The sequence below is a fragment of the Argopecten irradians genome, chromosome 2 (assembly GCF_041381155.1).
Source record: "Argopecten irradians isolate NY chromosome 2, Ai_NY, whole genome shotgun sequence".
Lineage (NCBI taxonomy): Eukaryota > Metazoa > Mollusca > Bivalvia > Pectinida > Pectinidae > Argopecten > Argopecten irradians.
Genome location: NC_091135.1, coordinates 17,310,975 through 17,333,950, shown reverse-complemented (window position 1 = coordinate 17,333,950; position 22,976 = coordinate 17,310,975). Strand labels below are relative to the sequence as shown.

The 22,976-nt window shown below is 36.2% G+C and overlaps 2 protein-coding genes across 3 annotated transcripts; one reads left to right on the top strand and one right to left on the bottom strand.

Annotated features, from left to right (window-relative positions):
* Positions 1 to 1,457: 1,457 nt before the first annotated feature.
* LOC138314649 (beta-galactosidase-1-like protein 2) lies at positions 1,458 to 12,942 on the bottom strand. Of its 2 annotated transcripts, none has more exons than XM_069255101.1 (18): positions 12,759 to 12,882; positions 11,450 to 11,910; positions 11,025 to 11,093; positions 10,247 to 10,342; positions 9,526 to 9,634; positions 8,940 to 9,032; positions 8,269 to 8,365; positions 7,621 to 7,782; positions 7,087 to 7,224; positions 6,827 to 6,937; positions 6,590 to 6,622; positions 6,034 to 6,089; positions 5,172 to 5,312; positions 4,728 to 4,905; positions 3,838 to 3,925; positions 2,956 to 3,070; positions 2,601 to 2,717; positions 1,458 to 2,405 (listed from the first exon to the last, which is right to left on the bottom strand). In XM_069255101.1, exons 2-18 carry the CDS (start codon positions 11,854 to 11,856, stop codon positions 2,313 to 2,315), a joined length of 2,103 nt encoding a protein of 700 aa, XP_069111202.1. In that variant the 5' UTR covers positions 11,857 to 11,910; positions 12,759 to 12,882; the 3' UTR covers positions 1,458 to 2,312. The 2 variants fall into 2 exon arrangements, with proteins under 2 accessions (XP_069111202.1, XP_069111201.1); XM_069255100.1 differs by having other exon boundaries at positions 1,459 to 2,405; positions 12,840 to 12,942.
* On the top strand, positions 12,917 to 21,969 carry LOC138314650 (4-trimethylaminobutyraldehyde dehydrogenase-like). The gene is made up of 10 exons (XM_069255102.1): positions 12,917 to 12,985; positions 14,267 to 14,454; positions 16,284 to 16,429; positions 16,749 to 16,878; positions 17,145 to 17,389; positions 17,640 to 17,747; positions 18,325 to 18,444; positions 18,955 to 19,143; positions 19,490 to 19,716; positions 19,959 to 21,969. The coding sequence occupies exons 2-10, from the start codon at positions 14,292 to 14,294 to the stop codon at positions 20,164 to 20,166; spliced, it is 1,536 nt and encodes a 511-aa protein (XP_069111203.1). The 5' UTR covers positions 12,917 to 12,985; positions 14,267 to 14,291; the 3' UTR covers positions 20,167 to 21,969.
* The last annotated feature ends 1,007 nt before the right edge of the window (positions 21,970 to 22,976 follow it).

Below are 22,976 nucleotides of genomic sequence, written 5' to 3'. Positions count from 1 at the left end.
TCTCCTTATTTCTCATACACAATTTTACCGAGTAATCATTTCCTCTCGTTCATTCATTCATCACAATCCTGTTACATTTGTCATAATTGGTATTTCCTTTTTTTCCATGGCACATGTAAATCAACATCCATCACAAAATAAATATGTAAAGATATAATACTACAAAATGTAGATAAAAGCATGAAAATGAGGAAGGACGGGTGATATACTGTATTGACAATGCTTGACATCCCCAAACATCATTATGCTTATCTACATTGTTGGAAACTAACTATACTCAGCGTAGCATAGTGCGATCAACCTTGGGTCTCTGTTGATGGCGTATCTAATGTCTTGATATGTCTGATGATACGTATCACATGATTAACAAGAGGCCCATGGGCCTTAACGGTCATCTGACTCATGGCACAAAACAACAAAGTCACAGTATAAAGTATTGCTTAACGATTAATATAAACAAAACAAGGAACTCCTTAGTTGAATATGTAAGTTTCTGAAATAGGTAAATGTCATTTGTTGAACAAACTTGGTAGCCCTTCATCCATATATGGTTGTAACCCATTCACGTATTAATATAAGGAGGAGTCAGATTTTAAAGCCAAATTTCAGCAAAGCTTCCATTTTGGACATCTGCCGTACTATCCCCATGGGTCTTAGCTCGGTCCTTTATAAAATATATGATTTGTCCTCACCTAAGTTCCCCCTTCTGAATCAATTAAAAACCCCTATAGACCAATTTTCCTTGAGATCGGAGACTGAAACCTGAAAACAGGAAGTGGGCCAGCGGCCATCTTGGAATACCAAAATCTTTTATGAAAATGTTTGCATGTTGTTCGGCATCAATTTAAAAACCCCCTATAGACCATTTTCATTGAGATCGGAGACCGAAATCTGAAAACAGGAAGTGGGCCAGCTAAAATTTAAAAAATTTGCCCTTTTGGGGCCCCATCCCTCAGCCCCTAGGGGTTGGACCAGACTCATTTATATAAAATACGATTGTCCTTCCCCAATGATGTTTCACACACCAAATATGGATGAAATTCACACAAGGATGAAGGAGGAGTAGGATTTTAAAGCTAAAATTAAGAAAATTTCCCCTTTTGGGGCCCCACCCCTCAGCCCCTAGGGGTCGGACCAGGTTTCATTTATATAAAATATGATTGTCCTTCCCCAATGATATTTTACACCAAATATAGATAAAATCCATTCAAGGATGAAGGATGAGTAGGATTTTGAAGCTAAAATTAAGAAAATTTGCTTATTTTTTTGGGCCCCATCCCTCAGCCCCTAGGGGTCAGACCAGGCTCATTTATATAAAATATAATTGTTCTTCCCCAATGATTGTTTCACACCAAAATATGGATGAAATTCATCCAAGGATGAAAGAGGAGTAGGATTTTAAAAGCTTAAATTAAGAAAATTTGCCCTTTTGGGGCCCCACCCCTCAGCCCCTAGGGGTTGGACCAGATTCATTTATATAAAATATGATTGTCCTTCCCCAATGATGTTTTACACCAAATATGAATGTAATCCGCTCAAGGGTTAAGGAGGAGTAGGCTTTTGTATAAATAGTCTTACGCACGGCGGACGGCGCACGACGACGGAAGAAACACGATGACAATAGGTCATCCTGACCTTCGGTCTAAAAACTAATGGAATGTAGAACTACATTGGAATATATGGAATTGTACTCGCCATAAAGATATCTAACTTTAAAACTCCTTATAGCAATATCACAAATTCCCGGAATGTTTTAATAGAAGATGATTGTCAATATATGTCAAAATCATAGAATATTCCTGATGAAGATTTCCAGTATGATGTTAAAATGTGCTTTATGACAATGTCAAGGTCATAGAATGATACATTATACTATCAAAATCGCCACATATCCCTGGTGAAGATTTTCAACACAACTAACCTACATTTATCTGGTAGTCCATATGTCAATGTCATGGCGCATTATTCTCAAGGATGATTCCCAACTACTGATAATTCCTGGAATGTTTTTTTCACAGCTGATTATAATGTCAAACTAGTGGAACAGAATATATCAGGTATTCGTATTCCTGATAAAGGTTTCCAACAATGAGATTTTACAATGGGTGGTGTCACAAAGTTCTGGAATGTTTATGTAGATAATTAACTGGTATACACCAAGTCTCAGAATATTCTGAAAAAAATTCCACGAAGATGTGAAAAGTTTTTAAGTGAAAATATGTCCTAGGATGGGATGCTTATCAGTGCTGTTTCCTTCAGGTGATATCAAAGTAAGAAAATTCTGGAATGCATTAACACTCAGAGAGCCCTGTTTAGTACTTTTCAGTGGCCAGTGTTTTCCCCCTCGAAGGTTTGTCAGAGAAAAATACTGATGTTCCAGCTTTGTGTTGTTCAAATATCAAAATCTGAAATAAAAATTTAAAAGCCAATACAATTGAATTAAAACCAAGCTTTATGTATGAATCATCTTATAGTGAATATGATGATAACTTCTGAAACTTGTTCACAATAAGTATGCAATTATTGCTATAATTGTTCAATACACAACTGGAATTTATATCTGGTTAGTTTTATAAAGTAAATAAATGATGAGCACTCACCGAGTTCACCCCTCGTTTCAGGTAAGCTGCTGGTACATAAAGCGACTTCTGTGGTCCTATACTCCAGTAACGTCCAATATTGTTTCCATTCACAAAGGCCATCCCTTTCTCCCAACCCTATAAACATCACATTGGATATCACCAAGGTTTGTCTCTAATCAAACTAAATCGTACAATACATTGATCATCATAAAATTTCCCTCTTAAATAACAACACAATAATAATTTCCATAGTTATTTTCTGTGACATCGATCCATCCATTACTCCTCATGCTCATGTGTCGTTATGGTGAGACAGTTGACCAACATTATTTATAACCAAAGCCTTTGGCAAAGAAAAGCCTATTGAACTTACATGGAGAAAAAGGAATGTATCGGTTGGGGACTGGTCAATGTTCAGCTCTGCTCGATACATTCCTGGCACCACAGGAGGAGAGAAAAATGGTTTCCAACGCTCAAATACTTTTATCCTGTAAATGTAGGACAGTCAAATAAATAAGTCAGTCATTTTAACTTGTAGTCAGCTGTGTACAAGTGTCTGTAATTTAGTCTAATGGAATTTAAAAATTTAAAAGGATGTTCATGTACTTAACAACATTTTGGAAATCTAATATTGGATAGCACTAAATAATGTTCTTGTGTCACATTTTAGTTGACAAGGTGGATGTCACAAGGTTTGTATTGCATGCTTAGTCTCAGACAACATGAGTGTATTGCACGGGATAAACCAGTATCACACCGGTCGGTATGAAAGAAAGTTGTTTACTAGGCATGTAGATGTATTTTATCTGTATGAGAAGATTATAATATTTGTAGATATGATATAATTGTTAATACAAATTGTATATCTATGTTACATGTTGATGTATTTATGTTATATGTTAATGTATTCATGTTACATGTTGATGTATTCATGTTACCTGTTGATGTATTTATGTTACCTGTTGATGTATTTATGTTACCTGTTGATGTATTCATATTACCTGTTGATGTATTTATGTTACCTGTTGATGTATTCATATTACCTGTTGATGTATTTATGTACCTGTTGATGTATTTATGTTACCTGTTGATGTATTTATGTTAAATGTTGATGTATTCATGTACCTGTTGATGTATTTATGTTACATGTTGATGTATTCATGTTACTTGTTGATGTATTTATGTTACATGTTGATGTATTCATGTTACCTGTTGATGTATTTATGTTACATGTTGATCGATCTATTTATGTTACCTGTTGATGTAGTTTGAGGAGAAGTCCAGACTGTAGATTTCCCAGTGAGTTACAGGTTTGCGGTCAAATAGCACATCTCCATGGAGACCTTACATAGGTAAAAGTGCAGAGGTCAAAACACAACAATATATTATTATTTCACGAATCATGGCGGTCAAAAATGGGAATCTCAAATCAAGAGGTAAGATTCTAAAGTGGCTACCACAAAGCTGCTGACCAAAAGTGCGGATCACACGTTAGATTAATAACCTTATATCTAAGTGTAAGACTCACAGTATTAATATCTTGTATTGTATGAGACTGTAGTGGCTGAGTGGTCAAGGTGTTGTGACATTACTACATGCCTTTTACCTTTGTGTTGTGACATTACTACATGCCTTTTACCTTTGTGTTGTGCGTTTCTGACCATTCTGACCCTGGTTTGACCTCACTACTTCGTCCAGTATAATTTTTAGCTTATTCTATAGTTCTCCCACCTTTCCTCTGCTTATCCTGCCAGTCTGACCCTGGTTTGACCTCACTACTTCGTCCAGTATAATTTTTATCCAGCCAGTCTGACCCTAGTTTCACCTCACTACTTCGTCCAGTATAATTTTTAGTTTATTCTATTTTTCTCTCACCTTTCCTCTGCTTATCCAGCCAGTCTGACCCTGGTTTGACCTCACTACTTCGTCCAGTATAATTTTTAGTTTATTCTATTTTTCTCTCACCTTTCCTCTGCTTGTCCAGCCAGTCTGACCCTGGTTTCACCTCACTACTTCGTCCAGCATAATTTTTAGTTTATTCTATTTTTCTCTCACCTTTCCTCTGCTTATCCAGCCAGTCTGACCCTGGTTTGACCTCACTACTTCGTCCAGTATAATTTTTAGTTTATTCTATTATTCTCTTACCTTTCCTCTGCTTATCCAGCCAGTCTGACCCTGGTTTGACCTCACTACTTCGTCCAGTATTCTCCACTAAGAGGTCCAGGGTATTGTTAATGAAAATGCACTCTGAGGATATGTCTGCAGTGAGAGTGTTGGTCGACCAGTCTAACACAGTATCCATCTCTCTACCATTCACCAGTAGCTGTGTAAACAATAACAATGATATAGCCTGTAACACTAACACTCTAATAACAAAGTACAACACCAGCTAATTATACAGTAAGTTGGGGTCCACGTTTGACCACAGTTTAAGTAGATTCCTTCTAACAGTAGATCCCTTATATTTAGTAATGGCATTATAACCCAAAGGCTTTAAATAATACAGTGTAAAAAGATGACTTCAAACATTTAAAGCCTAAACGAAAGAGATCTTTGATTTCAATACTTATGATAGTGGTTTGAGTTTACCTGTAATCTATCTCGAGGTGTGTCAGACATTCGTACTGTAGTTGTGGTAGGTATAGTCGTCCTGTACATTATATAACCTGATCTTTGACCTCTAACATTCAGCTCCTCCATGGTCTTTGTCAGCCGTGATCTCCTTACTTCCTGAAACAAAAACAGGAAACGTATGGTTACCAGGTAATGATTTTGTGCAGTAGGGTAAAATATAACACGGAATTATTGTGGTCTGTATCAATGGTCAGCACAGGGATTTTCAGTACATATACCACTGATTGGTTTTGGTTTTATTAGTTTAACATCCTAAAAACACGGGGAATGTCAGTACATATACCACTGATTGGTTTTGGTTTTATTAGTTTAACATCCTAAAAACACAGGGAATGTCAGTACATATACCACTGATTGGTTTTGGTTTTATTAGTTTAACATCCTAAAAACACGGGGAATGTCAGTACATATACCACTGATTGGTTTTGGTTTTATTAGTTTAACATCCTAAAAACACAGGGAATGTCAGTACATATACCACTGATTGGTTTTGGTTTTATTAGTTAAACATCCTAAAAACACAGGGAATGTCAGTACATATACCACTACATCCTATAAACAGCCAGGGTAATATTTTAGGATGCACCTGGTTTGTTGGTGGAGAAAAGCCACCAACCAGTTGACAGTACCTTGCAACTCCCTCATATGGGATTCAACTTGCAACCCTGAGGTGGAGAGCTTGTGGTAATATGTTTGGACATTAGAACTTTGATCAATCAGCTATTATAACCAAACAGTGAAAGGCAATTTCTAGGATTTACAGATAACTGATATAGCTGTAACGCTATGTACAAACATCTACATGGATATGACATACCTTCACTCTGGACAACATGTCCTCAAACCTGAGGAAGGCCTGCATGTCAACACTTCCTGTAAGGTAAAATACATGTACTCTGTACTGTCTGAGGAGATTAGGTTATTTATATATTTATGACTGGAGGCCAGCTCAGTATCTTATGGAATAAATCTACATTTTTTTATCAATGCAACCTTTCTACTGGTAATATGTAAAATCTGCTCTCCTTTCACCACTAGTAGAACTTGTGAGAACTGTCTTCTATATCCTCTTTCAGACCTCACTCTTGAAGACTTGTCTAGATATATAAGTCATATACAAAATCTGTTCCACTTCCCTCAAGGAAGTTTCTTCCACTTCCCTCAAGGAAGTTTCTGACTAAATAAACATTTGAATTTATTTTGTATTTTCTAATAAGCATTAATTTTATGGCAGATTCACCACATATCAAAGCTCACTGGTCCTCCACACTAAGGTATGATAAGCTAAAAATCTACAAGGTAGGTGGATGGATGTTTGAGTGTGAAAGTGGTCAGAAGTATTGGCTACTATTACTATACTTGTCATACTCTACCATAAGCTGTTGTCCGAGCTCTGTGGGAAATTTCTGGAAAAACGGAAAAATAGTTATGTAGACAAAAACAAACTCCCCTTGGAACTTTAATCATATATTTCCAAGACAAAAGTGTAATGTATTCATCTTATAATGAATTAAATGAGAATTTTTCCCCAAAGTGATTAAAAATGAAACAGTGACCTAGATTTTGTCCCGCTATCCATTAAGGTATGATAAGTACATGTATAAGTTTACCCGGTAACACTAAATCCTCGGGTCGGACATAGTCATACTTCAGTAACAGTTCTGTGATGGCCTTGAACTTTGGTGTAGTGTCTCCCCACTCTGTTAAAGGGGCATCATAATCTGAAAAAGATTAAAATTCATCAATAATCAATTTATTTTGCTGGAGGGGATGTCATTAGATATTACAGACAAATATATATAGGAAATACAAGCTTATCTACCACATTACTAAATGTATACGTGTACTAAGTTAACTATTGTTTACTAACCGTAACTAGTGACTCCTGGTTTGTAGCCATGATGATCACTAGCCCCAGCTATAGAATCAATATTTGTGCCTCCATGGAACATGTAGAAGTTGATAGAAGCCCCAGATATCAGTAACTCCTCAAGGTTTGATGTAAAATCTGAAAGGATTCAATATACAATCAGACTACATACAATATCACTCCATAATCATGATGAAGTAGATACACCTTTATAACTTAATACCTGATACACCTCTTTAATGAGGTCCTACTCTTGCATCTGTGATTCAACTGTACATACAATTTAAGGATAGAATACAAATGTTTAAACCAGTCAGGAAAATGTTTGCTGTATTGCATATTGTACAAGTATACCAAAATGAGAAAGATATTTTTAGCGTAGTACCTTTAGGATTTGGGCTAAAGTTCAACATACCCAGTATGTTTGAAAATCGAACTTGAGTTTGCAGTTTTAGAGAATATTTTTGCATCAAATCTGGGTTGATGCTCTACATACCATATAGTTTTGAGACTGGATTAAAGGTTTATATATACCTTTTAGTGTAGAACCTGGATTGTAGCTTTCTCCCCAGTAGTTGTTTCCTCCTGACCAGAAATGTGACACAAACAATGGGAAGTCTGGACTTAGATTACTGATGTGATCTAATATTGCCTTCCCTTGTTCGTAGTTACTGAAGCTGGCAGTGGGCAGGGCGGCTGACAACAGATAAGCACAAACAGGTAAGATATCATCACATCTTTAGGATGTCACAATCGTCAGTTTTGACAAACATTCTTCTTCCATAAGGATTGAGATAATTCTGTCCACAAAAATCATTCCTATTATGGCAAGCTTGAAGTTTTTTCTCGCACACTTTTTAAAAAAAAACTAAAAAGTGTCTGTTAATGCTTTTCATTGCTCCATCCACAATACCTTAGAAAACATAGGTCAAAGTTGAAACATCATGAAATGATTCTCCACAATGATAATGTTAGATTATTGTGTACTGCATCATCGTGTGTATCAGGTGTATTCCCTAACTCCGTGCAAGATAGATTAAATAGTTCCCTAGAATTCACCAGACAACCCTGTGAGATATGTAAAAGTTGATTTGATATTACTATAATAATTTCAGGTATTTTTATGAATCTGAAAGTCTATGTTTTTGTAGATGCAGATGATACACTGAGGTCTTTACGTACAATCATGGAATGGTGCTACAGCCATGCCAAGTTTATTATCCTCTGTCCAGCCATCAGAGGTCAGCATCATCTCACGTACACCAAGCTGTACCATCAACTGGAATTACACATAAACATCTCAATCACTACTATGGTATACAAACACATTTATATGAAATCACTTTAAAGTGAAATTGGACAACATGAGTTATATTACACTTATGGAAGTTGAGGAGAGGTTTAACACAAATTTCCAATGATTCCTGTGATACTGGATTTTAGATTACTGCATCTTAGATTTCATCATCTAAGTATCAATTCAAACAAGTTTATGTGGAGCTCAAGTGATAAAAATAAAAAGTATACAAGAAAACTGAGTGAGCAATCACATTGTAAAGGTGCCATTGTGACTGTTAAGCTATATCTAGGATGATTGAGTAAAGGAATGGGCGGAGGATTGGGGGTAACAAAACTTTTTATTTTTTTTTCAAAACTGTCATTTCAAATTACTTCTGTATTTCAACCTTTTCACATTTGGTGTATATCATTAAAATAAACTAAGAACCACTCCTACTGTTCTTATCAAGAACAACTACTGTGAAAAGTTTTCTGTATTTGCCATTGCAACTTTGAATGTTAAAGTCAAGATTTCACAGTCCATCAGCGAAACAAATGGAAATAGTCCTGGCTACCTTTTTAAGAGTCTGGAGGTGTTTGATGTTGTTACTGAATGATCCATACTGATTCTCAATCTGTACAGCAATGATTGGACCACCATTGGAATGCTGAAATAAACATTGAAGGTAATATATATTGACATTACAAAGTCTTTTTCAAGTTGGTAAGGATAAATATATGATTATTTGATTCAACAAATTATATAGATAGAGTTATTGTTTGTGACTTTTCAATAATAACCCTATTCATAAGATCTTTTGTTTAACACCTGTACTGTTGCTTTTTTTAACCTTTGTTCATTAGATTTCTATTGAACTTCGTACATTAGTTATCAAGTGAGCAAGCCCTTGATTTAAAGGATATGAGTTTGAGTATAACATATATATTGACTACCAGGTACTAACAACTAGGGGGCAAAGTTATTTAATAACAAGAAAAATAAACTGGAGGGTGTCTTCCAGTCTAGCCAACTTTTGAGATTTTTGGTGAGAAGTGGGTAGAGTAAAAGGTTGGCCAGGGTGGAATGAACCATCTGGAGCAATGCATTATGATTCAGCTATGTGAAACAGTACATAAAAAAGGAGGTTCTGTGTACCCTACCTGTTTTTGTTTTATAAGCGAGATCAGGTACACTAGATATTGTTTCACAGCAGCCATGTAGCCTTCGTTATTTGTCCTCAACTCCATGTCAGGATCTCGTAATAACCAACTACAATAACAAAACACATGTACATGAATAGTGTGGTGGTGGTGGTGGAGATAGGGGGGACTGCCATAATAAAACTCTCATAAATTCTTGAAGATAAGGAATTTGATGACAGCGATGACATCTGATTGCCTATTTGAACAATGTGGGTTTTTGTGGGTACAATAGCAATGGTTTCCTTCATCAGCTAAACTTCTTGACCAGGGGCTAGACTGGCCACCAGTCTCTATAATATTAAAAGCAACACTAAAATTTGGCTTGATTATTTTGTTTCTGCGATATAAGTCTGATTCTAGTTTCAAACTAAGTGGAGATAATCTAGTATTAGAATTCTGCTGAGAAAATCTTAGCAATAACTTAGGGTTTGGTTGCCAGTAAACCATGGGGCAACAAGGGTGAATCTTCACACTAAGGTCTATTAAAACTGGATATTTTGTGTAGACAGCAGTTAAAGTATGTTTAGAGCTATTGATGATATATGTTTATCAGGATTTATTTTGCAGTTAATGTCTTTTGAAGCACTGCATATTTCTTATGGATGGAAGTTCAACTATGATTTCCAATACCCAGAGAACACATGCCATTGATCCCAAATCATCAACAAAACACACGTACCTGGGTAGTCCTCCAAGTTCAAGGTCACAGCCTACATATGGACCGATATTGACAATAACATGTAATCCAACCCTCTTGGCAGTCTCAAGGTACTCCCTGTAATAAATATAGCACAATGTAGAGACTGAAATCTGTTCTTTCATAGATCAGGATCCTCCATTAAAATGTTCTATAGGTCAGTCAGAGGACTTTGGTGGGCAGCTTTCAATATTTCTTCACCATAGATCACACATTTAGTTTGTTTTCTAAAAAAACTAATAGCACTGTTTCATTAAACAGATATGAAAGGAGGTAAATTTTTCAAAGAATTTTCAATTTTAAAAAAGGAATTAAAATCTTTGCTTATGCTGTCATTATTTTATATAGATTACATCACAAGGAAATATCCCACCAACAAAAGAAACTTGTGTTTTAAAACACGACAACTTCAACATTAAACTCCTCAACTGACACCAAATCAGACACCAAATCAGATCATTAATGTGCTTCCCACAGACCCTTTAAAAAGAACTGTTGGTAGGTATTCTCTGAGTCTCTCTCTCCCTCTAACACAGACATCGCGAAAGTTGGAAAAAAAAGGCCGGACATTCGGACCGGCAAGGACTGTGAGTAAGCCGGACCGAACAAGATTTTGCCGGACCGAACATTAATGTGAATTTTTGAAGTAAACATAACTTTCTGCTATAAGTATCCATGACTGCTAACAAAAGTAACACAGACAACAAACAAAACAATACCCTTAGTAGATACCAGACTATTACATTTCTGTTATACATACCCCAAATCTAAGTTCTGACCAAAGTCATATACTCCTGGATCTTTCTCATGGAGATTCCATGGGATGGACCTGTAATTAAGAATGTTTGTAATGGTTTGAAAATAACACTATCAAAGTCTTAGACTAAGTTTAAGATAGTTGGTACATGTGCAGGTATGTGATAATTTCTAAATATAAACAAGGAATGTTTGTAAATTGGCAAATTGAAATTTTACTAAATACGAATATAGTAGCAGATTCAATGACTGATTAAATAAATCAACCATTTTATCACTGTGAAATTCTAAAAGTTTCCAAAGTACAATTAATAGATTTATGATATTTGAAGTTAACCACTTAATTTCCACTTTTTTTTTCTCCAGAAGTTTAGAAGAAAAAAAATATACATAGACACACATTTTCTATATGTACACATATATACTTACGTTTGCAATGTATTTAATCCACAAGATTTCATTTTTTTCATACGTTCCTCCCAATAACTTGGTACAACTCGAAAATAGTGCATTGTACCACTGACAATTTTTATGGGAGATGTGTCAAGATAAAACTCTCCATTTTTGAAGGTAAGACTTCCATGACTTTTGTACCTCTGTTTTATATGAGACACATCAGGTATCTTGCCCTTAAAGCCTCCCCGAGGCCAGCCAACAAATACAATAATAGCCACAACGACTAGGATTACAACAATCCCTTTTTTCTGGTGTTTCTCCAGAAATGTACTGGAATCTAGTTTGTGTTGTCTTGATTTAGAGTTGTCATCCTCTGTGTTTACAGGTCCATAGCCATCTTTGCGTCGTTTTAATGTGTCTTTCCATTCCCAAGGCCACATGTTATACAACTGACGGAATCTTACATCAAGCTATGGTACAACTCTTTCTCAAATCTACAAAACACAACAAGCTTTTTATAATATGGTCATGGCATTTAACATAGACAAACATAACAGTTTCTTACATCATGATGGGATAATTATGCTGTGTTGTTAAATTATTATAATGGTAGAAATCGAAATCGGATCTCTAACATGAAATTGATGGCCTTATACCGACAAAGACAAGAAGCACATTATATTGTACTTAAAACTGTGACTACAAGCTTTCCTCTGCTTTTTCTCAAGATTTTTCCTAAATATCAACCCAAGACTCAATGGGCTGGCTCTACCAATTAAGACAAAGAAGGGACCACACTTATTAGCAACAACTGTGAGTGAAATGACAAGTTAAGGTTTTACATCTTTTTTATGTTACCATGTGTTGTCCTTGTACATTGTACCATCACATACATGTACATGATATTAAATTCATTGACCAGCCACCAATCTCTGACTATTCAAATAGCTCTAATTACTTCACTTTTGCATCATTCTTCTTAAAACATAGTAGAAATGCTTATATTTTTATGTACTAAAAAAACACCTTGTGTTGTTGCAACTAATTTTTTTTATGTATTTGATACTGTATGTTATTGTTTGTTATTACTGTAATGTAGGTACTTCATCTATTGTTAATAGTGTAAATGCATGTCCTGTCTGCTACGTGACAGAGTATAATCGATCGTATTTAACAATCATAATCATATTACAAATTGCAAAACCTAAATGCAACTGATTGAATTTATGAAAAGTTTGAAAGTCCCCTCAACTTGGACCTCAAGTTGGACAAAATGAAACAAGAAACCGGAAGTGAAAGTGGCACATTTTGTAGGTCATACTGCAAAGTATTAGCTAGTCACCTGATCCTACAAAACAATTTAAGCATCTACTTCATCTGTTATTTAAGTTTAAGTTTAAATGAGCAAGCATGGTCACCAAACCTGATAAACAAATAGACGTCACTGCACAGGCATAATAACCGCTTTCTCATTCCACACGTGCAGGAAGTGTGTAAAATCAACTTCCGGGTTAAATTAAAGGTCAAATCGTCTCGACGTCCCGGTACAGTAGCTGACACTTTAGACGGGTGAGTATAGAAAATTCAGCATAAACCTTGCATCTTACAAAAGTCCAGTGTTACAGTCATTTAACGACGTCGATATTTATATCTGACACATGAATTATGCAATGCTTATTACCATTTCACGTGTTTCTAAGTCGGTACAGGACTAGGGAGAGATTAAAATAAGACAAGGTTACGGATCCGGACAGTCCGTACTTCAACGGCAACATCAATAATAATTGGAAAAAAATATCCATCAACGCATGTCATTAAACTCAAACAATTCTTTGCTATGATCTGATTTATTTAAAAGCAAATATATTTATTCTTTCTTTGACAGTTCTTCCAGATGCTGTTTGACAGATAATAAAAATTAATATAATAAAATAGGGGTAACATTACACAAGGACGGTATAACGTTTTGAGACTTATAAATCCTTGCATTACAGTAGCATTGCTGAGTAGCAGCCTAGCTAAGATTTCCTAATCAACATAATGTCAATCTACCATGAACCTCACATCTTTTGGTTTAGTATTTAAAACACACATAGTCTAGGGTAGTTGCTAGCTACTGACCATATAGGTGCAACAGAGCGAGTAGTGTGTCGCCGCTCTACCGACTGAGCTAAAGGGAAATTACCGAATCACTATTTACAATGAAAACCTACTACACTACTCCCCTTTCAAATAAGGTTGACTTCAAAAACATAAACCAACCCTGCAGGTTCTCTCTCAAAGGAAGTCCCCAATACTTCCACTTGGAGTGGTCTACGGTACCAAATGTAACAGGGTGAGAGTAGTGTGCTGCCAGCCAGGCTCAAACCCATGACCATAGACTTACTGGTCCGCTGCTCTACCGACTTAGCTGAAGGGAAATCCCCCCTAGCGTAAAGCTAGAAAGCGACCTTATCACTATTTATAATTAAAACATATTACATAGGTAATGACTATAGGTGTCTGCTTTTGATTTTGGTAAAACATAGACATTATAGTATAGGGATATATGTAATTGGCTAATAATATTATAACCTACCCTTACTATATGAACATAGTAGGAGTAGGCTATTATATTTTTTCCGAAACCAGAAGCAGACACCTGTAGTAATTAAATACAAAACATAGGTTAATGGTTTTTCTTTGAGACACTTTAGCTTCTCTGCACCTCGGAATATCATCTTAAATTGTTCCTTAGCTGTTAATTGGATTTTGTATTTCTATATAAAATAAAACAAATTGTATTAATTAAACAGGATAAGGTATCAAATTATTGAATAACATTTGTCACTTTCTGTTTTAATTCATTAGAAAAAAGTAACAACCAGCAAGAAAGATGCTGTCATTGAGGAGGGCCGTACAGTTTGCCCCACGGAGGTACATGTCTGTAGTGACAGGCTCACATCCACAGGTTACAAAGCCGCTCAACTACATTGGAGGTCAAAGGGCAGATCCAACAGACTCAACGAATAGCTTCAATCTTGTATCTCCAGCAACAGGTATATAAAATAAACTTTATTTACATTCAATTTCGAAAGAAGTTATACAACTTATAAAATCTCTTTCAATGGTCTGTGTGAAAGCACGCTAGAGGTCTTAGAGTGGAAGGAAACTGAGTGCCTGAAAAAAACCTACATGATCAGGCAGGTGACCCCTGACCTTTTCATGTTGTGCAGAGATATAACCCTAACGAGTTAGGTGAAAGGTGAGTCGCTTAAATAACCACTACACCACCTGATCACCCAAACAGGTATCGCATTTCACACATTTGATCTTGTGTCCCCATGCTATTTTGGAACATGTACACTCTTCAATATTCCATCAATAGGAGTTTCATTATCTTTCAGGAGAGGCGGTACAAATTGCAATTTCAGGGGGTACTTTTCTGTACCATCTTTATGCTATCTTATGTAATTTAGCCCAAATCAGGAGGTACCACAACCAGACTTAACCGGCACAAAGTACTGCCTGATATTGTAACCCCTGCATCTATAGATACCTTCTATCTCACATCTTCATCAACATATATCTCACTTGACACCTTTGTTTGAATGAATTTAAAAAGACACTTTATTTTTGCATCTCCAATTATAGATATCATACACCTTCAATCTCCCATATCCATCTACAGATATCTTACTAGACATCTTGACAGACTTTAATTTCACATCTGAAAATGAATGTATCACTCAGCGTTCGAAATTAACGCCTGTCCGTCTGCCCATGACCGGCAACTTTATAGTAGGGCAGACAATTTTTGCCATGCAACTGGTCCTTTGACCGGCATCTATTTTAATAGCGTACTAAAGATATACAAACAAAAATGGCAGTAGTATAGTAGAAAGGTTGAAGAGCAAACTGTACAAACCAAGCTTTCGTAATATTCTGGTTTTCAGTCAACTTTGTTGGTAGCTGCATTATTGTAGCTCAAAAGACTTTTTGACAGAAAATGGTGTCGTCTTTAGAGCTACAATTGGTGCCTATTACTGCTAATGGAGCAAAGTAATTATTATGCAGACCATTATAAAATGTTTGTTTGCATTTTTATCGTACTTGTTTGATATCGCTTACCTACTAGGCAATAAAACTGAACCACATAAAATATCAAATTCTCATCGTGGTATAATTTTTTTACATAATACATATGAAGGTCTTTCTGAAGGGAATTTATACGGCAAGTCCATAAATTGTGAATTTGACGTCTTGTGAGCGGTACGGTAGATATTAAGAATGGTAGTTATGTTTGTTTTGGACAAAAATAATATGTAAATGCATGTATACGCATAAAATAATTGGAAACCTACACAAAAATATAGAAAACTATGCCCGACTGATTTTCGGAGGCAGTGCTCCACTACGACACATAGGGACCAATTCGTACCCAACCGAAAGGTATAGTAGGCCGGGTAGGTATATTCGTTCTACTTTGTTGGGAGCGCACGATACTAAAACAGATTTGTGGATATTTTTGTTAGTAAAACTATGAATTTGCTAGTATATAAACTACAAGGATTATTTGTAACTTTGTAAGGACCAGTAACTTTTAGTCAGGACTGGTAACTTTTATGGTCAACCGGTCCTTAGGAGCAGCTGGAAAATATGGTTAAGGGAGAACACTGGTATCACTCTGGTTTAATATAATGATACCCAGCCTGGTATGTAAAACCCTAACTCTTTCTGCAGTTTACACTGCTATATCTCCTGACCAAAATATAAAAAAAACAAAACAATGAGTGTCATATTTTAGTCACTAGCGTCTATGTACCATAACAGGTTTCCAGTCTAATAACCTTGTGAGCTTGTAAATGCTATGTTGTGTTTCCTCCAGGTGAGGTCCTCAGACCTATTGCCAATACTGGTAGTAAGGATGTGGACGAGGCTGTATTAGCAGCTCAGGATGCCTTTAAAACTTGGTCAAAAATTTCTGGGTTTGAACGGGGAGCCATACTAAAGAAAGCCGCCAATATTATCAGGGTAAGTTTCTCAGAGAAAGATTTATATTGTTTTGAAGATCAGTAATGGTCAGTGCAAAACCCCTGCTGTTTTATCTACTTATCTTTGCCTGTTATTGATGAAATATCCTGATGGTTTTAATGACAATTGATACTGAGTAAACCTGACCTGCATTTTTCATAGTGACTAGTAGTCTAGGATTTCAATTGAAAATAATCCTCAATGGTTACAATCACATACAGTGCAAAGGAAGCACTATGAAGTGTGATCAAAGCTTCTGAAGATGAGATGAAATTGTGATTTGATTGTCTAAATTGATTTTTGTCAATTTATTGTTCAGGAGAGGGCAGAAGAGATGGCAAGGACAGAGGTACTAGACACAGGTAAACCAATCTGGGAGGCCAGATACGACATTGAAGGCTGTACCGATACTATTGACTACTACGGAGGACTCGCTGGGAAAATAGCAGGTAATACACATCACAGTGTTCATGGTATGGTTACCAGATATATGGCACATGCCATTCTGTTCTAAATGATTTATTGTATCTGTACACTTTATTTCTTGACATTTCACTCTGAGCCCTTAAAAACCATTGCAGGCTTGTGATATAATTTGTTACAGCATGTTGAGGAATTGGGATTAGATTGATAAAGTGAAAATTAAACTAGATCCAGCATTACGTAGCATCTCACATTGCGTGACATTGGTTGACTGAAACCTCCTCCATTACAGGAGAGTACCAACAAGTAGCCAATGGGAGCTTTGCCTACACCATCAGGGAGCCCCTGGGTGTGGTAGGGGGGATTGGGGCCTGGAATTATCCCTTTCAGATGGCTGCTTGGAAGTCGTCTCCTGCCCTAGCAGCAGGGAACACCATGGTATTCAAACCATCACCTTTCACACCCCTCACCACTGTCATGTTGGCGGAAATCTACACTGAGGCTGGACTTCCTCATGGCTGCTTTAATGTTATTCAGGTTAGCTATCCACATCTTAATAAGCTTTTGCTGGTATCAGTATCTAATGCAAAACCTTTGAGCTTTTACCTATGATATCTATCAGCTGTCCAACATAAAGATTCATTTGAAACCTACAGATGGATGACTTGCTAGAATGTTGAGACACTCTAACCATTAGGTCATCATGGAAAAACTTGAAATATTGATCCTGAGATTACCTCTAAAAGTCAGACGATGGATGATATTTCACAGTATTTGTAATTTTTAGGGTGAAGGAGAAACAGGAGCATTGCTAAGCAACCACACAGGTGTATCGAAAATGTCCTTCACTGGTAGTGTAGAGACTGGCAGTAAAATCATGGAGGCATGTGCCAAGGTAGGAACCACTTTAATGTGAAATGGGTCATCAGTTTCTACATCATTGTCTATTTAACTTAACATATATTGGAAGTGTTGTAATCAACCCGGGCTTCTGTGTCCCTTATATTCAGTTCAATCAATAAATGGACCTTCTTTGTCCCTTATGGCTTGACTGCAGTGGAACTTATTGTTAATCAATATGAAGTAGGCTATTTCTTCTGTTTGTTTGATTGCTTATCAGATATAAAGAGCTGTGAATAGAAATTAAAACTGTTGCCATAACATCTATACCAGCATCAGTATCCCTCTCAAATCATTTTTTTAGGGAGATTTGATGGCTGCGACGAGAAAACTTGGCAATATCTATTAAAGTTCTTTTCTTTGGATGGTTTTGACCTCTAAATTATACTTTTGGAAATGATTCTAATGTTGCGCTAGGATTTGATGACCCAGAGGTGACTGGCTTGTAGTAAAATTTTACTTACCTTTCTCGTTCAGCCACTGCATTTAATATTCCATTTAATCAGTTTGGATAGCAATTGAATGATAAAAGAAGGTTATAAATCTGCATTCATTGATGCTATATTTTTCAGCAAATCCATCATGTAACATTGGAGCTAGGAGGAAAATCTCCTTGTATCATCTTTGATGACAGTGATTTGGATAGTGCAGTAACTGGAGCCATGCTGGCAAACTTCCTCAACCAAGGGCAGGTAAGTCAATGTCACATCTGGTTTTGATGAGGTTGAGCTTAGTCAACAAGGACAGGAAGTCCTTACTGACTTCTCCTAATTTCTCACTTCATATTGCCTCACTTTGGGCTGTGAGATAGTCTTAAGGTTCTGTCCCCTGACCAAGACAAACCAAATATATAAAAGTAACAAGTTCTTCTCCTATTTAGCATTTAGTAGAAATGTAGTAGGGCAACTGATCTGCCTGTTGTCAGTATAACATGACAAGGCGGGTTGTGTTTTGGTGTTCTTGAGAACATGCCTCATAAGATGGACAAAAGTTTCCACTATCCTTAAATGATCCTGACTATTGATAGGATATAAAGCAACCAGCCATACAACTGATACACAGTTACTTATGTTACAAACGATAACTCTATTTCTTGTATGAAATAACGATATGCTGGGTATCTATCTGTCCTGACCAACCTGAGGGATATGTTTTGTAAATCTTGATTGCCTTATCACCTAATCCTGATGATTTTGCTGAAGGTGTGTTCAAATGGAACAAGGGTCTTTGTGCAAGAGGGTATAATGAATGCTTTCCTGGAAAAGTTGGTGGAGCGGACGAAAGCCATGAAAATAGGAGATCCAAATGATGAAGATACAACAGTAGGTGCAACAATCAGCCCAGAACAGGCAAATAAGACTCTACAGTACATTGACATAGCCAAGGCAGAGGTAAGTCTTGTAGCTAGCATTTTCATTGGGTTAAAATTTATGTTATTATCTCATAACATTAACAAAGACATCACCATTTGTATTACCTCTAGATCTGATTGGCTGAAACAACTTCTTTATGATTCCACAGACAAAAGAATCCATCTAGAAATATTGAACACCTTCAGATTAGATTGAATTACAGAAGGATAGACCTGACCTGTATTCAAATACTGGTACAAATGTTACAACAAAACAAACAAAATTACACATAGAAGTAATACCTATTTATTTCACATGTTATTTTGTGATATATCACAATGTCTTATTAGTATCTATAAATAATCCTAATCTTGTATTGTTATAGGGAGCTAACATCCTGTATGGGGGTAAACGTGTCACTCCTAGTCCCAATCTGGCTGGTGGCTACTATATTCAGCCCTGTATACTGACCGGTTGCCAAGACAACATGCGAGTGGTCAGGGAGGAAGTATTTGGTAGTGTTATGTCTGTACTTAGCTTCTCAAGTGAGGAAGAGGTCATCACCCGGGCTAACGACACCGAGTTTGGACTGGCTGGAGGTGTCTTCACAAAGTAAGATTTTATAAATCTACTCTACTAAGACATAGTCACACTATGGTCCCATGAAATTGGTATTGATCAGACCAGTACAGTGATGGAATAATATTTTAGCACAAAATGACTGGCGCAAAAAAATTCTGAATTATTATTACACCATGTACATTTACAGAGAAGGAAGTTTTGGATTATAGAATTGGCATATTCATTATACATTGTATAGCAAAATCATACTTCTTTATATGTCTGTTTTACAGTAACCTACAGCGAGCTCACAGAGTAGTGAGCAGTTTGGAGGCAGGCTCCCTCTATGTAAACACCTACAATGTCTATCCAGTAGGTGTGCCTTTCGGGGGATACAAGAAATCTGGTATTGGTCGTGAAAATGGACCAGACACATTGGACTATTACTCTCAGATCAAGTCTGTATATGTAGAAATGGGACCAGTAGAGGCCCCCTTCTGAAGGGCCAGAGTGTAACCAAGTGCCAAATGTCCCATTGAAAAGTAAAGAGGCCATTCTGGAGTGAAAGGCCTACCATATAATGGACACACAGGGTAGAACAATCAGGTTAAGTCATTATTAATGTCAATACCTAATTTAAAAAAGGATTTTGTTAGCTGGCTTTGAGTCCAGGCCCAGATTTCTCGAAACAAACTTAAGTCAAAAACTGACTTAAGTCATAAATTTTCATATAAATTACATAAGGAGAAAATCTTAAGTTTTGACTTAAGTCTGCACTTTGTTGCGAGAAATCGGGGCCAGAGCTCACCTCGATTTGTGCTCTTCCAAGAAGAGAAGTCTTCTCAGAAGATCTTTCAGCATATAGAAGGAAGAGCTTCCAGAAGTAGAAGAGCTACGAATCGAGTGAATGGAAATTATATTCTAGAAGTAGAAGAGGGCAAATCGAGTTAAGCTCAAAGGAATTCTTTGTCTCCCCTGGAGACTGAAATGTACCTTTAGATTGGATCTTTAAACAATAATTTAGTGTTTCAAAGAAGTTCTAACTAATATTAGTGCTAATTTGAAATGAATATTTTGCCAAAATTAAATGCATGTCAATATGTTTATTTCATTTAGTATAAATTATTAATTTTATTACATGTACTATGACTGTGTTTTGTATCATACATTTATTACATTTAATATTCATATCCAGGTTAAATTATTCAGAGCTTTTCTAACCGGTACTATAGTGGAGAAGAAATTTAACTTCATACAATTAGCATTAACAGCACTGCAGAGGAAATTCTTTGTAATTGGATCAGAGACTTTAGTACTGACAACATTCCATGCCGTACATGATCATATATATTCTGCGGTAATTTATTTGGATAAGTGTCGTGGAGATCACAGGGACTTGACACTAATTCATATCCCAAGGTTCTTATTCAGTCATTTTAAAAATATCATGCCATGTGCTACCTATATAGGAAGACTCAAGAGTAGGTTGGAGTCCCTTTGATGAATACAGAAATCCATCACTGACAATCAAACTCAGGAACAGAACCTTTCATATTAAATAACATAAATGCCTATTAGTAGATACATTCTAAATCACTTATTGAACAATATTGTGGTGGCAAAATTTGCCTTTCGTGTTTGAAAATCACTTTTAAGACCAACTTCTTTTCTATTCACAACTAGTCATATGATTATTAGAAGTTATTGGTCTTCAGGACACTATTTATCATCACATCATGTACACATGCACTTGTACATGAATTTACACTGTGATAACTGCTTTTGGAATATAATGCAGCAAATAAGAAATATACAAATATAAATACATGTAGGTTGTAAAAATATATTTATGACATTCATTTGTTGTTCTAACATAAACATGACACGACAACACATGTATACTGTACTTGTTTTTTATACTGGACTGAATGTCTAACATGTCACCCAAAGTCCTTCTGACATTTTGTCATTTTACCCAATACAATAATGGAAAGAACTGTTAAAAGTTGAAACTTTTCATGGTTATGTGATTGGCAGAGAGTGAACAAAATACTTGAATTGCAATAATGGCTTGATGTAAGATGATCAAGTACAAATTGGCAACTTGGTGCAATGCTATCAGTATATTTCGTTAATTGTATTATGAAATGGTACGACATAGTGTCATGCTTTAAACCAAACTTTGTGATATTTTACTACAATGTGACCAAAGTCAAGTGTGTGATGAATGATTGTAGTAATTGTATGGTTGTATGAAATGGTTTTATCATTCTGATACAGAAATAAATATGTCTATACTTTTTATTTTCTTGTACTGTTTTAGATACTGTGCATCTGAAGGCTATAAAAACTAGAATTGTCTCCTATGACATATAAACTAGAAAAATAGCATCCTTTACCCATTTATAATTGGAGGCCACTTCAACCATCAGGGATTCCTGATTATGACCCTAGTATTCACCGTTTCCAAAAACTCATGTCAACTACATATAGTAATTTGCACTGAAAATCGGGACATATTTAAGCTCACCTTCCCAAAGGGCCACCAAGCTTATGGTATGGTGCAGCAGAGGGTGGGCTATTCAAATCACCTTTCGTCTGTGTTCTTCTTGTTACCCCTATTTCTCATAAGTGCTGAAGGGATCTTTCTTAACATATGTAGGTTCCCTTAGGGTCTAGTTGTGCATATTGCATTTTGGAACTGATTGGTCAACAAGATGGCTGCTGGCAACCATCTTGGATTTTGATAGTTAAAGTTTGTTACTGCTATTTCTGAGAAAGTACTGAAGGGATCTGTCTCAAATATCAAATGTAGGTTCATCTAGGGCCCTAGTTGTGCATATTGCATTTTGGGACCGATCGGTCAACAAGGTGGCTGACTGGCCGCCATCTTTGATTTTAATAGTCAAAGTTTGAAAAGCAGAGAAATGATTCCTCTTTCAATTGCCAGACATAGATCATTCTTTGGTGGGCACCAAGATCCCTCTGTGATCTCTTCTTCCTTTAAACGACTTCTCAAAAACCAAGAACCCCAGAGATATGAAATTACACCAGGTCCTGTAACATGTTGGGATGAAAGGATGAATTAAGTTTGTTAAAATGAATTACCTTGAGCTTCATGAAAGGTAAACAAGACATTTTTTAATGACTTTGTGTCAATTATGCTCAACAAACCAAACTTGTTGAAATGAAACGTACAAAATTTGAACTTACTTTTTAACAAAGTTATACTGTAAACCAACTTTCTTTCGCGGCTACTAAATTTCGGGATTTGCATTTTTAAAACAAGTTCACGAAGATTAATATTCGCG